The sequence below is a fragment of the Bufo bufo genome, chromosome 2 (genome assembly GCF_905171765.1).
Source record: "Bufo bufo chromosome 2, aBufBuf1.1, whole genome shotgun sequence".
Lineage (NCBI taxonomy): Eukaryota > Metazoa > Chordata > Amphibia > Anura > Bufonidae > Bufo > Bufo bufo.
The window spans coordinates 296370662-296386665 of record NC_053390.1 but is presented as its reverse complement, the minus strand read 5'-3'; the positions used below and the strand labels follow the sequence as shown (position 1 = coordinate 296386665).

Below are 16004 nucleotides of genomic sequence, written 5' to 3'. Positions count from 1 at the left end.
GTGGCGCTGTTATGGAGAGGGGGATCTGTGGGTGGCGCTGTTATGGAGAGGGGGATCTGTGGGTGGCGCTGTTATGGAGAGGGGGATCTGTGGGTGGCGCTGTTATGGAGAGGGGGATCTGTGGGTGGCGCTGTTATGGAGAGGGGGATCTGTGGGTGGCGCTGTTATGGAGAGGGGGATCTGTGGGTGGCGCTGTTATGGAGAGGGGGATCTGTGGGTGGCGCTGTTATGGAGAGGGGGATCTGGGGGTGGCGCTGTTATGGAGAGGGGGATCTGTGGGTGGCGCTGTTATGGAGAGGGGGATCTGTGGGTGGCGCTGTTATGGAGAGGGGGATCTGTGGGTGGCGCTGTTATGGAGAGGGGGATCTGTGGGTGGCGCTGTTATGGAGAGGGGGATCTGTGGGTGGCGCTGTTATGGAGAGGGGGATCTGTGGGTGGCGCTGTTATGGAGAGGGGGATCTGTGGGTGGCGCTGTTATGGAGAGGGGGATCTGTGGGTGGCGCTGTTATGGAGAGGGGGATCTGTGGGTGGCGCTGTTATGGAGAGGGGGATCTGTGGGTGGCGCTGTTATGGAGAGGGGGATCTGTGGGTGGCGCTGTTATGGAGAGGGGGATCTGTGGGTGGCGCTGTTATGGAGAGGGGGATCTGTGGGTGGCGCTGTTATGGAGAGGGGGATCTGTGGGTGGCGCTGTTATGGAGAGGGGGATCTGTGGGTGGCGCTGTTATGGAGAGGGGGATCTGTGGGTGGCGCTGTTATGGAGAGGGGGATCTGTGGGTGGCGCTGTTATGGAGAGGGGGAGCTGTGGGTGGCGCTGTTATGGAGAGGGGGATCTGTGGGTGGCGCTGTTATGGAGAGGGGGATCTGTGGGTGGCGCTGTTATGGAGAGGGGGATCTGTGGGTGGCGCTGTTATGGAGAGGGGGATCTGTGGGTGGCGCTGTTATGGAGAGGGGGATCTGTGGGTGGCGCTGTTATGGAGAGGGGGATCTGTGGGTGGCGCTGTTATGGAGAGGGGGATCTGTGGGTGGCGCTGTTATGGAGAGGGGGATCTGTGGGTGGCGCTGTTATGGAGAGGGGGATCTGTGGGTGGCGCTGTTATGGAGAGGGGGATCTGTGGGTGGCGCTGTTATGGAGAGGGGGATCTGTGGGTGGCGCTGTTATGGAGAGGGGGATCTGTGGGTGGCGCTGTTATGGAGAGGGGGATCTGTGGGTGGCGCTGTTATGGAGAGGGGGATCTGTGGGTGGCGCTGTTATGGAGAGGGGGATCTGTGGGTGGCGCTGTTATGGAGAGGGGGATCTGTGGGTGGCGCTGTTATGGAGAGGGGGATCTGTGGGTGGCGCTGTTATGGAGAGGGGGATCTGTGGGTGGCGCTGTTATGGAGAGGGGGATCTGTGGGTGGCGCTGTTATGGAGAGGGGGATCTGTGGGTGGCGCTGTTATGGAGAGGGGGATCTGTGGGTGGCGCTGTTATGGAGAGGGGGATCTGTGGGTGGCGCTGTTATGGAGAGGGGGATCTGTGGGTGGCGCTGTTATGGAGAGGGGGATCTGTGGGTGGCGCTGTTATGGAGAGGGGGATCTGTGGGTGGCGCTGTTATGGAGAGGGGGATCTGTGGGTGGCGCTGTTATGGAGAGGGGGATCTGTGGGTGGCGCTGTTATGGAGAGGGGGATCTGTGGGTGGCGCTGTTATGGAGAGGGGGATCTGTGGGTGGCGCTGTTATGGAGAGGGGGATCTGTGGGTGGCGCTGTTATGGAGAGGGGGATCTGTGGGTGGCGCTGTTATGGAGAGGGGGATCTGTGGGTGGCGCTGTTATGGAGAGGGGGATCTGTGGGTGGCGCTGTTATGGAGAGGGGGATCTGTGGGTGGCGCTGTTATGGAGAGGGGGATCTGTGGGTGGCGCTGTTATGGAGAGGGGGATCTGTGGGTGGCGCTGTTATGGAGAGGGGGATCTGTGGGTGGCGCTGTTATGGAGAGGGGGATCTGTGGGTGGCGCTGTTATGGAGAGGGGGATCTGTGGGTGGCGCTGTTATGGAGAGGGGGATCTGTGGGTGGCGCTGTTATGGAGAGGGGGATCTGTGGGTGGCGCTGTTATGGAGAGGGGGATCTGTGGGTGGCGCTGTTATGGAGAGGGGGATCTGTGGGTGGCGCTGTTATGGAGAGGGGGATCTGTGGGTGGCGCTGTTATGGAGAGGGGGATCTGTGGGTGGCGCTGTTATGGAGAGGGGGATCTGTGGGTGGCGCTGTTATGGAGAGGGGGATCTGTGGGTGGCGCTGTTATGGAGAGGGGGATCTGTGGGTGGCGCTGTTATGGAGAGGGGGATCTGTGGGTGGCGCTGTTATGGAGAGGGGGATCTGTGGGTGGCGCTGTTATGGAGAGGGGGATCTGTGGGTGGCGCTGTTATGGAGAGGGGGATCTGTGGGTGGCGCTGTTATGGAGAGGGGGATCTGTGGGTGGCGCTGTTATGGAGAGGGGGATCTGTGGGTGGCGCTGTTATGGAGAGGGGGATCTGTGCACTGTTATGGGCATAACAGTGCACAGATCCCTTTCCCCATAGCAGTGCCATAGACCGATCCCCCTACCCATAACAGCCCCGGCCCTGCTGCTCACAGCATCACTCACTGCATCTTTATTTTACCTTACAATCGTGACGCTCCAGTAACAACTCTGCAGGCAGAGCGGAGGGCGGCGTAACGTCACTTACTCACGTGACGCACCTGCTCCGCCCACTTTATGAATGAAGGAGGCGGAGCAGGCGCGTCACGTGAGTAAGTGACGTTACGCCGGCCTCCGCTCTGCCTGCAGAGTTGTTAGTTACTGGAGCGTCACGATTGTAAGGTAAAATAAAGATGCAGTGACAAAGTAAACCGCCCGCCCGCAGATGGTGGGTGACAAATCCCACACCCCATATTGTTACATATCGGCCGAAGTGGATTAGGTGCATTTTCGGCCGATATTTTCGGCTGCCGGAATTTGGAGGGCCCCTTTGAGCCGTTGGAAGAGATCTCTCTTAAACTTCTGTCCTTAAAGACTGCCTTTCTGTTGGCCATAACATCAGCCAAGAGAGTAGGTGAGATCCAGGCATTCTCCTGTAAAGCACCTTATCTTACAGTCCTAGAAGACCGAATTATTCTTAAACATACCCCAATGTTTCTACCTAAAGTGGCCTCAAGGTTCCACCGCCAACAGGAGGTGTCACTTCCATCCTTTTGTGAGAATCCAACCTCAGACCTGGAAAGGAAATTCCATAACCTGGATGTCAGGAGATGTCTACTAACGTACCTGGAAATCTCAGCGACATTCAGGAAATCGGACCATCTCCTCCTTCAATATCAAGGGCAACGCAAAGGATCAGCAGCAAGCAAAAGCACTATATCCAGATGGATCCGGAACACCATCGAATTTTGTTATCTACAGAGGAACTTAACCCCTCCTGAGGGGATAAAAGCACACTCTACCAGAGCTGTGTCGGCCTCATGGGCGGAAAACGCCTCGGCCTCAGTAGAACAAATATGTACAGCAGCTACATGGAAAAATCCAAATACTTTCTTTAAACATTATAAGTTAGATATACTCAGAAATCATGAGTTATCATATGGCAGAAAAGTTTTATCTGCAGTAGTCCCACCCTAGAGTTCATTTCTCTATTAATCCTCCTGGAGTGCCGTTGTGGAGGCGCCGGGGAAAAGAGACGATTACTCTTACCGGTAATTGGATTTTCCAATAGCCTCCACAACGGCACTGGTAAAATTTATGTGGAATGTTATGTTACTCATGTTATGTTGTCATTCTATCAATACAGTTTTGAACCAACTAACTAACCGAGTCCTATCTCATTAACTGAAGCTGGTAAGGGGAGGGGGCCTTTTAAACTTAAGCTTCTACGTTGTTTCCTGTCCTGGGGAGGCGGGGACACCCTCCTGGAGTGCCGTTGTGGAGGCTATTGGAAAATCCAATTACCGGTAAGAGTAATCGTCTCTATCTTATCTGATGGAGATAATGAATATAAACGTTTCTTGTTTAATCCGGATGACATTGATGAGCTTATAAAGGCGATTAGCGCCACAATACAGATGGAGATGCCTAAGTCAGTGCAGGAAGAGATATTTGGGGGGCTGTATTCCCAGTTCCAGATAATATTCAAAGGTTAATCGAGAATGGGAGAAGCCAGATAAAGGATCTTTCATTCCTAGGGGTATCAAGAGGCGCTATGCTTTTAATGAGGAAGATTGCGCCGATTGGGAATCCATTCCCAGAGTGGACGCACCGGTGGCTAAGGTAGCAAAACGTACCGCCCTGCCATTTGAAGATTCAGCGCAGCTTAAAGACCCCATGGATAGGAAAGCAGAGAGCCTACTAAGGAAAACCTGGGAGGCTACGGCAGCCCTTCTTAAGCTTCTACTTGTTTAGCTAGAACCCTTAATTTGTGGCCGGAACAATTGGAGATTCATCTAATTAATAAAACGCAGAGAGATCAGATTCTGGAGAGCGTTCCGTTGCTAAAAATGGCAACTAGTTTCCTAGCGGATGCGGCGGCTGAATCCGTAAAACTTTCAGCACGGACTGCAGTTTTATCACAGCCAGACGGGTGCTATGGCTCGAAGCATGGGCAGGGGATATTGCTTCCAAAAACCATGATCATTTCCCTCCCCTTTCACTGCCAATACGTTTTTGGACCAGATCTAGACAAAATCTTAGAAAACGCCACCGATAGAAAGAAAGGCTTTCCAAATGAGAGATCTAAATCAAAGGAAAGATGAGGGAAAAACGGGGAGGTGGAGTTATGCAAAAGGGGTTAAAGGAAGAAATTTCCTTTTCAACCATAACAGAGGAGAAACCTCCTCCTCTAATCCGGAACAATGACGCCATACAAGTAGGGGGAAGACTTGGCTCCCTTTAAAGCACTTGGTAACAGATGACATCAAATTTGTGGATCCTAAATATCATAAGAGAGGGTTACCGGGTAGAGTTAGAATCTTCCCCTCCATAAAAGTTTGTTAGTACCACTCTTCCTCCCTCTCAACAAGGTACCTTAAAGATAGCTATAGAAGATTTACTAAAATTAGGAGCGATAGAACCTTTTCCAGAAAATCAGCAGGCAAAAGGTCACTACTCTTGCTTATTCTTAATAAAAATAAAAAAAAAAGTGGAAAGTCCCGAATTATAGTAAATCTGAAACCTTTGAACAAACATGTTTCATATCAGAAGTTCAAGATGGAAACTTTAACAGCAGTAAAGGGCGGTAATGGCCTCAATCGATTTGAGGGATGCTTATTACTATATCCTGATACACAATACATCGAGAAAATTCCTAAGATTTGTAGTCCAGTCGAGGGATCACATTCAACATTATCAATTTGTATGTCTCCCTTTCGGAATTGCCTCAGCGCCAAGAGTCTTCAGCATTTTGGTGTCCGTCTCCAGAGTGGAATGGAGACTGATCGGAGGCAAACTGATACGTTCTGAGCGGATCCTTTTCCATTCAGAATGCATTAGGGCAAAACTGATCCGTTTTGGACCGCTTGTGAGAGCCCTGAACGGAAAGCCAAAATGCCAGTGTGAAAGTAGTCTAATAGAAATCCATTTAAGTTCTAAACCACCTCCAAATGTTAAGGTGGATCATCAATTGGGAGAAATCAGACCTATCCCCAGGCACCCGGAAAACGTTTCTAGGGGTATCTTTGGACTCCGTTTTTTCAGAGATCGTTCCTTCCATCTCTCATAATAAGGAAATTGCAAAACCAGATAAGAGAATTCAAAAAGAGGAGATTCTGCTCCATCAGGAATGCAATGAAGATTCTAGGAGGTCTCTCAGCATGTATCCCAGCGTTTGCTTGGGCCCAATTTCATTTAAGACCCCTTCAGAAACTCATTCTATCCAGGTGGAACAGGTCACAGGTGACCCTAGACAAACAGATTTTTCTAGAAGGAAATGTAAAATGCTCCCTAAAATGGTGGCTCATAGGTTGTGGTCTATCGAAGGAAGTATACTGGAGTCAGAAAACGTCCTCTCGTAATCACCACGGACGCCAGTCTTTCAGGGTTGGGGGCTTTAGTGCAGCAGGAATCCTACCAGGGCAGATGGCCACACCTAATAAAACAACAATCCTCAAACTTCAGGCAACTACAAGAAATTTGGGAAGCTCTGAAGAAAACCTCACATTTATCAAAAAGTCGTCATATGCTAATTTATTCGGACAATTGAACAGCAGTATCCTTCATTCAACATCAGGGAGGGACGAGACACCATCCACTTTAAACTCTAGCAAGCAAAATATTTTCCTGGGTGGAACAAAATATAATCTCTATTTCAGCAGATTACCTGAGCCGTCATGTTCTGGACCCAGGGGGGGGATGAACATTATGCCCAAAAGCATTTCAACTGATAATAGGAAAGTAGGGCAAGCCATCAATAGATCTTTTCGCATCCCGTAAAAATCGGCAAATCAATTTATCTCCCAACTGCGGTGGATGCCTTCAATCAGGAATGGACATCTCACCTAGTTTAGGCCTCTTTCACACTTGCGTTGTCCGGATCCGGCGTGTACTCCACTTGCCGGAATTACACTCCGGATCCGGAAAAACGCAAGTGTACTGAAAGCATTTGAAGACGGAACCGTCTTCCAAATGCGTTCAGTGTTACTATGGCACCCAGGACGCTATTAAAGTCCTGGTTGCCATAGTAGTAGTGGGGAGCGGGGGAGCGGTATACTTACAGTCCGTGCGGCTCCCCGGGCGCTCCAGAATGACGTCAGAGCGCCCCATGCGCATGGATGACGTGATCCATGTGATCACATGATCCATGAGCTTGGGGCGCCCTGACGTCACTCTGGAGCGCCCGGGGAGCCGCACGGACGGTAAGTACACTGCTCCCCCGCTCCCCACTACACTTTACCATGGCTGCCAGGACTTTAGCGTCCCGGTAGCCATGGTAACCACTCTGAAAAAGCTAAATGTCGGATGCGGCAATGCGCCGAAACGACGTTTAGCTTAAGGCCGGATCCGGATCAATGCCTTTCAATGGGCATTAATTCCGGATCCAGCCTTGCGGCAAGTGTTCCGGATTTTTGGCCGGAGCAAAAAGCGCAGCATGCTGCGTTATTTTCTCCGGCCAAAAAACGTTCCGTTCCGGAACTGAAGACATCCTGATGCATCCTGAACGGATTTCTCTCCATTCAGAATGCATTAGGATAATCCTGATCAGGATTCTTCCGGCATAGAGCCCCGACGACGGAACTCTATGCCGGAACACAACAACGCAGGTGTGAAAGAGCCCTTATGCATTCCCGCCCATTCTTCTAATTCCTAAGGTCCTTCAGAAATTTCAAAAAGAAAAATGTACCTTGATATTGGTAGCGCCCCTCTGGCCCAAGAGGAGCTGGTTTGCACTACTAAAGTCGCTCAGCATAGAAGCCCCCCTTCTACTACCTCTGAGATCGGATCTGTTATATCAAGGTCCCATTCTCCACCCAAATATAAAAATCCTAAAGATGTCGGCCGGGATTCTGAAGAATCCATCCTCTTAAAATTTAGGATTATCTAATAAAGTCGTTTCCACCTTACTCCTTAGCAGGAAACAGCATACAAATAAGGGATATTTTAAAGTCTGGAGGAAATTTGCCTCTTGGTGTGGGGATTCGTTCGATCAGTTTAGGCCCAATATATCGGCGATCCTAGATTTTCTTCTGGATGGATTAGACCTGGGGCTTTCTCCCAATACCCTTAGGGTTCAGTTCTCAGCATTGGGGGCTTTATATAATACTAGTCTGGCACAGTTTCCCTGGATAGCCAGGTTCCTGAAAGCAGCAGACAGGCTTAGACCACCAATTAGGAATATGGTAGCCCCTTGGAACCTTAACACAGTCTTGTCAGGGTTAAGTTCAGGCACCTTTGAACCATTAGTATCCATTTCCATAAAATGGCTAACCTTAAAAACCATTTTTCTGGTAGCTATAACATCAGCGAGAAGAGTCTGTGAACTCCAGGCCTTGTCCATTCAGGATCCTTTCCTTAGTATTTTTCAGGACAAGTTAGTGTTTAAGCTAAATCCCAGTTTTTTGCCAAAAGAGGTTTCTACTTTCCATAGATCGCAGGATATTATAGTCCCCTTGTTTTGTGCCAACCCCAAAAATGATTAAGAGGCCATTTTAAATACTTGGCAGTGCTAAGATAATATAGAAGCGACAATGGATTGGAGAATTGACAAGAACCTTTTTGTCCAATTTTGCTGGCCAAATAAAGGTAAGAGTGGCAAAAAGTTCTATTTACTGCTGGATAAGCGCCTGTTTCTGAAGCCTATAAATTGGAAGGGAAGGAAACCACCTCTTCACTTAGAGCACACTCTACAAGGGGCAGAAAGATCGTCAGCCTCTCTACAACAGATTTGTAGGGCAGCAACCTGGGAAAGAGTACACGCCTTCACCGAGCATTACAAGTTGGACATTTTCTCTAGCGAAGACATGAGTATTACACTCACCGGTAATCCGGTTTCCTGGAAGTCTCCATGACACCACATACTTCCCACCCATTTATTTTACTATATCGATTGATTATATTTTGTTTCTTAAATCTAAGTTACTTATTATCCCTTTATCCTGATTTCGTTGAAAATACACTGGTGGTGGAGGGAAGGGGTGGGATTTAAACCTCTGTGTTTTTCCTGTCCTATCAGAGGAAGTCAGTGTAAGGATGTGGTGTCATGGAGACTTACAGGAAACCGGATTACCGGTGAGTGTAATACTAATTTTGCAATGATTTTTACAAAATGGCTATCCCTTGTAAATACAGAACTGCACAAGATTTCTCTGGATCAAGGCCATTATCTGAGCTCTTCTAGAAACACCCAAAAATGTCCAGTAAGGCTACTTTCACACTTGCGGCAGAGTGATCCGGCAAGCAGTTCCGTCGCCGGAACTGCCTGCCGGATCCGTCAAAACGTATGCCAACTGATAGCATTTTTAAGACTGATCAGGATCCGTCTTACAAATGCATTGAAATGCCGGATCCGTCTTTCCGGTGTCATCCGGAAAAACAGATCCGGCATTTTATTTTATTTTTTCGGAAGGACGTATTCGGCACTAATACATTCCTATAGAAAAAAATGCTGGATCCGGCATTCAGGCAAGTGTTCAGTTTTTTTGGCCGGAGATAATACCGCAGCATGCTACTGTTTTTTATCTCCGTCCTGAACAGTCAAAAAGACTGAACTGAAGACATCCTGAACGGATTACTCTCCATTCAGAATGCATTAGGATAAAACTGATCAATTCTTTTCCGGTATAGAGCCCCTAACTCAATACCGGAAAAGAAAAGCGCAAGTGTGAAAGTACTCCAAGGGTTGTTTCACACACAGCTGTTTTTGATGCAGTTTTGTGAGTCAAACCAGAAGTGGATCCAAATACTTAGAAAGAACTGCCAGACTGCATGAAGTCAATAATAGCCTTTATTTGCAAAATTTATATAAATAAAATGTTTAAAAACAAGTGCAGGGAAAATGGCGATATCACTGGAAGAGAACACAATGGCAGCAATTCATAATAGTCCAATAAGCGAAAAACTGAATAAAGTGCAAGGGCAAAAAGTACAAAAGAAGTCTATATCCACAGAATCAGTTACCCATGATGTGTCTCCTCCGGGATGGCGCCAACCCCGACGCGCGTTTCAGTGAACCTTCATCTGGGGGTCCAGCAGGAGGGAGAAGTAGAAGTCCTTCCTTTTTAGAATCCACTTCTGGCTTTGGCTAAAAATAACTGCAGGAACTTTTTATCCATTCAAAAAACAGTGTATGAAAGGCGAGGAATTTCGCTTACAGTGTACTCTACCTGTCGGCACAACAGAGGAAACAGCAGTTATTGCTGACGGCTCTGGTTGGCCTCACGTTTCCGCTACAGCGCCCTCTGTAGGGGAAAAGTAGTACTACATGCTGGCCATTGAAATGAATGGCTGCTCAAATGGACAGGAGCCAGAAGAGCCACTGTTGGCTCTGGCTTAGTAGGAATCATACAGATGGGAGTTGAGGGCATGAGGGCCTATGATAAAGGCCTTAGATAAAAAAAAAATGTATAGAACTCAATCATTTTCAGGAAACCACATGTGACTCTCCTCAGTATCGCTAATATAGTGCAGATTAAAGGGGTTCTCCTATAGTTAAATAATGATGACCTGTCCTCAGGATAGGTCATCAATATCAGTCTGATGGGCAGCCGACTCCCAACATCCTCGCCGATCAGCTATTGGAAGAGGTCACAGTGCTCGGGCCACCACGGTGCCTCATCCTCTGCCTGTGACATTACATCGATCAGTCAAATAGCCTTTGTGCAGCTCAGTCTCATTCAGGTGAGTGGAACTGAGAAGCAATACCAAGCACAGCCACTATATAACGCACAGCGCTGTGTTTTGTATACTATGAAGAGGCCACAGCGCTGACACCAGCAACATGGTCTCTTCAAACAGCTGATCGATGGGATGCTGAGGATAGGCCATGAGTGTTTAACTCCGAAAACCTCTAACATTCAGAAAGGATACACATGTGAAATTCTGTCAATCTGTGAAATGCGTATCTTGGTGCGTCTAACTTGCAGCAGCTACTTTTCCATTGCAGGAGCTAGTAGAGAAGCTTTTTCATTTTCGGGACCACTATTTTGAAACCCACAGTGTGGAAGATGCTATTCGGAAACAGTTTGATGTGAAGGAAGAAATGAAGCGGACCATTGCCTTGATGGATGAGACTGATGGTAAAGAAGAACAATGTCGGCCTTTCTGCTTTAGGGAAGACTTGTCCTCCTGTTCATATTATGTGTCTGTTTCTCTCTTGTAGATGCCTGGAAGAACAAGGCCTTCTTCCTAATGCTGAAGGGGAAGGCTCTGAATGTCACACCCAGCTATTGCCTGGAAGCTGAGGAAATGCTTTCAAAGGCAGTTAAATTGGACCCGGGGCTGGTAGAAGCTTGGAATCAGCTTGGAGAAGTATACTGGAAGAAAATGGATGTGACTGCTGCAAAGACTTGCTTCTTGGGTGCTCTGAATCATGTAAGAATTGATAAGACGTATAAGAACGTCTAATAATCATCTTCGCTCCTTTTAGATGCAAGTCTTATTTTTCTTCCATTTTCATATTAAAGTGTAAGAACAAAGTCTCACTGCGAAACCTCTCAATGGTGATGCGGCAACAGCGCGCACAAGATGCGGATGAAAATTCTCAAAATATCATGGACAGTGTAAAGCAAGCCAAGCAAGCAGTTCAAATGGATACAAGAGATGGCACTTCCTGGTGTAAGTTTTATGCATGTATCGATCCACAGGATAGGTGATAAGTGCATGATTACTGGGGGTCCTGTGTCCGTCTTTTAATAGAGTGGCGGTTACGTATGCGTACTACTGGTGAAAGTGTCAGTCACTGTTCATAAGATTGGCAGAGATAGTCAAATACAATGATTGGCTATCTACATCAGTCCTACGAACAGTGACTGGTGTGTTCCGTGTGTGTAACCACCCTTCCTTTTAAGATGGGGTTCTTAGGACTCCCATTCTACATAATGGAGGGAGCCTTTTCTTTGACTCCAAAAAATGCGGACCAATAATACGTTTGTATGTATGAGCCTTTAAGGCCTTTTTACACGGACTGATGATCGTGAATGAACATTCACTGGATCATTGCTGCCTGTAGGCCATTCCTGATCAGCAAAAGCTCATTAAAGAGGTTTTCCCCCATCTCAGACAATGGGGGCATATTGCTAGGATATGCCCCCATTGTCTGATAGGTGCGGGTCCCAGACCTACACTGAGTACGGAGCCCCGCAAGTTGTGGAAGCCTCACTCCACATGCTCTATTCATTTCTAAGGGGCTGCCAAAAAAAGCAAAGCGCTGGCTCAGCTTTTTCCGTCTGCTCCATAGAAATGAATGCATGGTGCACTCCCATTCACTACTATGGGGAGAGCGCTCGGTGGTGGCCGGACCGGGGAAACCCACGCTCCTCCAGCCACCACCTTTCCAGCTCTGTTGTAGGTGTGGGTCCCACCCCCATTGTCTCAGATGGGAATACCCTTTGAAGTACCTAAAGAGAACATATTCTACCCTCTGGAGGTGGAGATGTGCTTGTTTGGATTTTATATTTTGTCACTCAGCATTTAGACTTAGGCCATGTTGAGATTTTCCACTTCATGCTAGTGTTTCCATGAACAACCTCCACAACACACCTATGTACTGCGGTCTGGGAAGTTTTGGATGTTCGTTAGTGGTTTCCTTATTGATGCTGCACTGTGTACTATTTTTATTTTTTTTGTTTGCTTTCCCAGATATCCTTGGCAATGCCTATCTCTCTCTGTTCTTCTGCACTGGCCAAAATCCCAAAATTTCTCAGCAGGCTCTAAATGCGTATGTACAGGCGGTGAGTTCCTAAAATATGTTTTTTCCCATATGTTGTTTTTAATCTATCATCCTACAGAGCCGGCCGTAAGGAAACCTCTTAACTAACTGACGGTTAACCAGTGCAGCATGTTAAGTAGCAAGATCCTTGATATACTGCCCTAGGAACCGCTCAGTAAACCACTGGATTGTAACAGCTATGGTCAGGATCATGTAGTGAACTAATACATGAGCAATCGTATCACAAATTTTCTTCTGTTTGCAGAATATACAGACTGCCTTTACACACTGATCCATCATTACGTATTGCAAGGATGCAGATAACCTTCAGAGGACTGAGGCCAGCATTGAAAATTAGTTATAATAAAATCCTAGCTAGACAATGTATGGTGGTGGGAATAAAAATGCCAATGCAACAAAGCAGGCCAATTGTATGAATGGGTGTGTAAGATGCATAGGGAGTGTGTTTGCCCATAAGTGGCTTCATTAAGAAGCTCATTTGTGGCTAATGCTCCAACTAATTGAAATATCCAGTCACAAGAAGTGACGATGTTAGGAAATTTGCTTCTGATAACATTTATCGAAGCTTTCCACATCTATTAAGGAATGGAGAGGTTCAGCGGGTGCTACTGCTCACTTTTTCTTCATTATTGGAAAGGGTTATTCTGTGTGGATTTTCTAAGTGGTTTATAACAATGACCTATCCAGAGGCACCCCCACCGATCATCCTTTGAAGAGGCCACAGCACTCTGGTGAACACTGCAGCCTCTTCCTAGGCCAGTGACATCACTCCCAACGGTTACATGGCTTAGGCCTGTGATGGCTTACCTCTGACAACTCCCAAGATGTACACTTACTTGGCTGGTCTCAGAACTCCATAGAAATGAATGAAGCATGCTGGGAATTGTAGTTTCACCACAGCTGTAGTGCTGGAGGTTAGCCATCACTGGCCTAGGCGCAGCTTAGTCCTATTCAAGTTAATGGGGCTCAGCTGCGATCCAATAGGAGGCTCCAAGGAGGCCACTTTAAACAGTGGATCGGCAGGGGTACCAGGCATCAGACCCCCACAAATTACATACTGATGACCTATCCTGAGGATAGTTCATCAGTATAAAACACCCAGAAATCCCTTTAACCCTTTCACTACCAGCGCCGTACATTTACGGTGCTGGAGCGATTTGGGAACATTGCGCCCGCTCTCACGTGCAGTGGGTGTCATGGCCGGCAAATCTCTGCTGTTTCAAACAGCAGAGACCTGCAGCTAATTACCGTGACCGGCAATAATGCCAATCGTGATAATTAAAGGCTTTAGATGCCCTGATTAAGTGAGATCACGGCATCTAAATGCGCAAAAAACCCCGAAGCTCGCACTTCCGGGCTTCCTACAGCCACCCCCTGCGGCCAATGAGGGCATCGGTAGTTGTGCTGAACACTATGAGCCTCGCTGACGAGGCTGATAGTGTTCATGCTGCAATTCTTATTTTGCCCACCAGATGGCAGGCCAGGATAACAAATTAGCAATTTTCAGTCCAAACCCCATTTTAAAAATCCCTGATAGTACAAAAAATCTAACTAAAAAACATAGTTTATAGTCTCATATATGAGCTTCAAAATCATCACAAAAATTTAAAGTTTAAATCGCCCCTTTCCGTAAATTAAAAAATAAATACCTAAATAAATATTAACATCATCGGTATCGCCAGAATGGCGTAACGGAAAAAAGGGTCAAAATGGCCTGTTTGCCATTTAAATTTTTATTTTATTTTTTATTGCTTCTCTTACCCCAAAAAGTTATAAAATGTGATCAAAAAGTTACACACACTCCAAAATGGTATCAATAAAAACTACTGATTGTTCCGCAAAAAATGAGCCCCTAAACAGCTCAGTAGACACAAGTATAAAGAAGTTATGGGGGTCAGGATATGGTGATGTAAAAAAAAAAAAAAATTTAGACCTAAAGAAACCTATACATATGGGGTATCGTTATAATCGTACTGACCCAGAGAACGAAGGGCATGGGTCAGATTTGCTGCATTCGAAACGCTGTGGGAACAATACCCGTAAAACGGTGGAGGAATTGCATATATTTTTTTTTTTTTTTATATATCACCCCATTTGGAATTTTTTTTATCGCTTCCCACTACGTTTTATGCCATAATTAATGGTGGCATTAAAAAGTACAACGTCCCGCAATAAATAAGCCCACATACAGCTATGTGAACGGAAATATAAAAAAGGTATGGCTCAAGGAAGATGGGGAAGAAAAATGAAAATGCAAAAATGAAAAACCTCCGGTTAAAATGTTAATCAGTATGTCTTCCAGTAATTTCCTAGCATATTTTAAAAGCAGTTTAACCAACCATAGTTTAGCTGGCTGTAAAAGTAACAGTGATCTGGTATAATGTAAAGATGGCTGCTTCTGACCAGTGCAAACCTCTCCTTTAGGCCTCATGCACACAACCGTTTTTTTTTTTGCGGTCCGCAAAACGGATTTCCATTGTTCCGTGACCGTTTTTTTCTTCCGTGGTTCTTCCTTGACTTTTGGAGGATCCACGGACATGGAAAAAAAAGTCGTTTTGGTGTCCGCCTGGCCGTGCGGAGCCAAACGGATCCGTCCTGACTTAAAATGCAAGTCAATGGGGACGGATCCGTTTGACGTTGACACAATATGGTGCAATTGCAAACGGATCCGTCCCCCATTGACTTTCAATGTAAAGTCAGGAGTCCTGGCCACCAATGAGTTAAATGAGGGGGGGGGGGGGTCTGGCATGCCCTGCCAGGCAGCAGGGGGCAGTCATGTACACGGTTCTTTTAGTATATTCTAATCTGAAGTGTCCCCATCACCATGGGAACGCCTCTGTGTTAGAATATACTGTCGGATCTGAGTTTTCACAAAGTGAAAAATCAGATCTAAAAAGCTTTTATGCAGACGGATCAGCGGATCAGTCTGTGTGAAAGTAGCCTACGGACAAGGATGACAGATGCGGATGCCAATCTTGTGTGCATCCGTGTTTTTTCACGGACCCATTGACTTGAATGGGTCCGTGAACCGTTGTCCGTCAAAAAAATAGGACAGGTCATATTTTTTTGACTGACAGGAAACACTGATGCGGCTGCAAAACATTGCATTTTCCGATTATTATTTTTTCCAAGGACCCATTGAAAGTCAATAGGTCCGCAAAAAAAAAACGGAACAACGGCAGCGGATGCACACAACGGTCGTGTGCATGAGGCCTTAGTTAAAGGGTTGTTCTAGTTTCATACTGGTTGAATCTGCCATTACTTTTTAATGGGTGTGATTCTGACCTTTTGAGCCCCTTAGCAGTCCTGATAATACTCGGATCACAGTCCTGATTCCCTGCTCATCGACCACTCACTGTGCAAGTAAACTGCGGCACAACTCAAGTGCACCACTGTACTTGTTTTATTTTTTTCCCCTGGTTATGACTGCTGTACAGGTTAAAACAATAAAGGGGCCCCAACCCCTTCATTCTCTGAATCATTGGGGGTCCCAGAACAATATGCAATCACTTTGAGGTGATAACACACCTTTAAAAATGTTTGGACATGCATCTTTCCCGGCTAGTAGTAGTAGTAACCATTAATTCCATGGAGCTGAACGTGATGTGTTACACATACATAAT

The 16004-nt window shown here is 46.8% G+C and overlaps 1 protein-coding gene across 2 annotated transcripts in view; it reads left to right on the top strand.

Annotated features, from left to right (window-relative positions):
• The window catches only part of TTC5 (tetratricopeptide repeat domain 5), a 64759-nt gene that overhangs the window by 12182 nt on the left and 36573 nt on the right, over positions 1 to 16004 (top strand). The window contains exons 2-5 of one of the 2 annotated variants that reach the window (XM_040416776.1): positions 10597 to 10729; positions 10813 to 11024; positions 11117 to 11267; positions 12291 to 12382. In XM_040416776.1, the coding sequence (XP_040272710.1) occupies positions 10597 to 10729; positions 10813 to 11024; positions 11117 to 11267; positions 12291 to 12382 (588 nt within the window). Of the gene's footprint in view, positions 1 to 10579; positions 10730 to 10812; positions 11025 to 11116; positions 11268 to 12290; positions 12383 to 16004 lie in introns of both variants that reach the window. The other variant, XM_040416777.1, reaches the window with a different exon arrangement.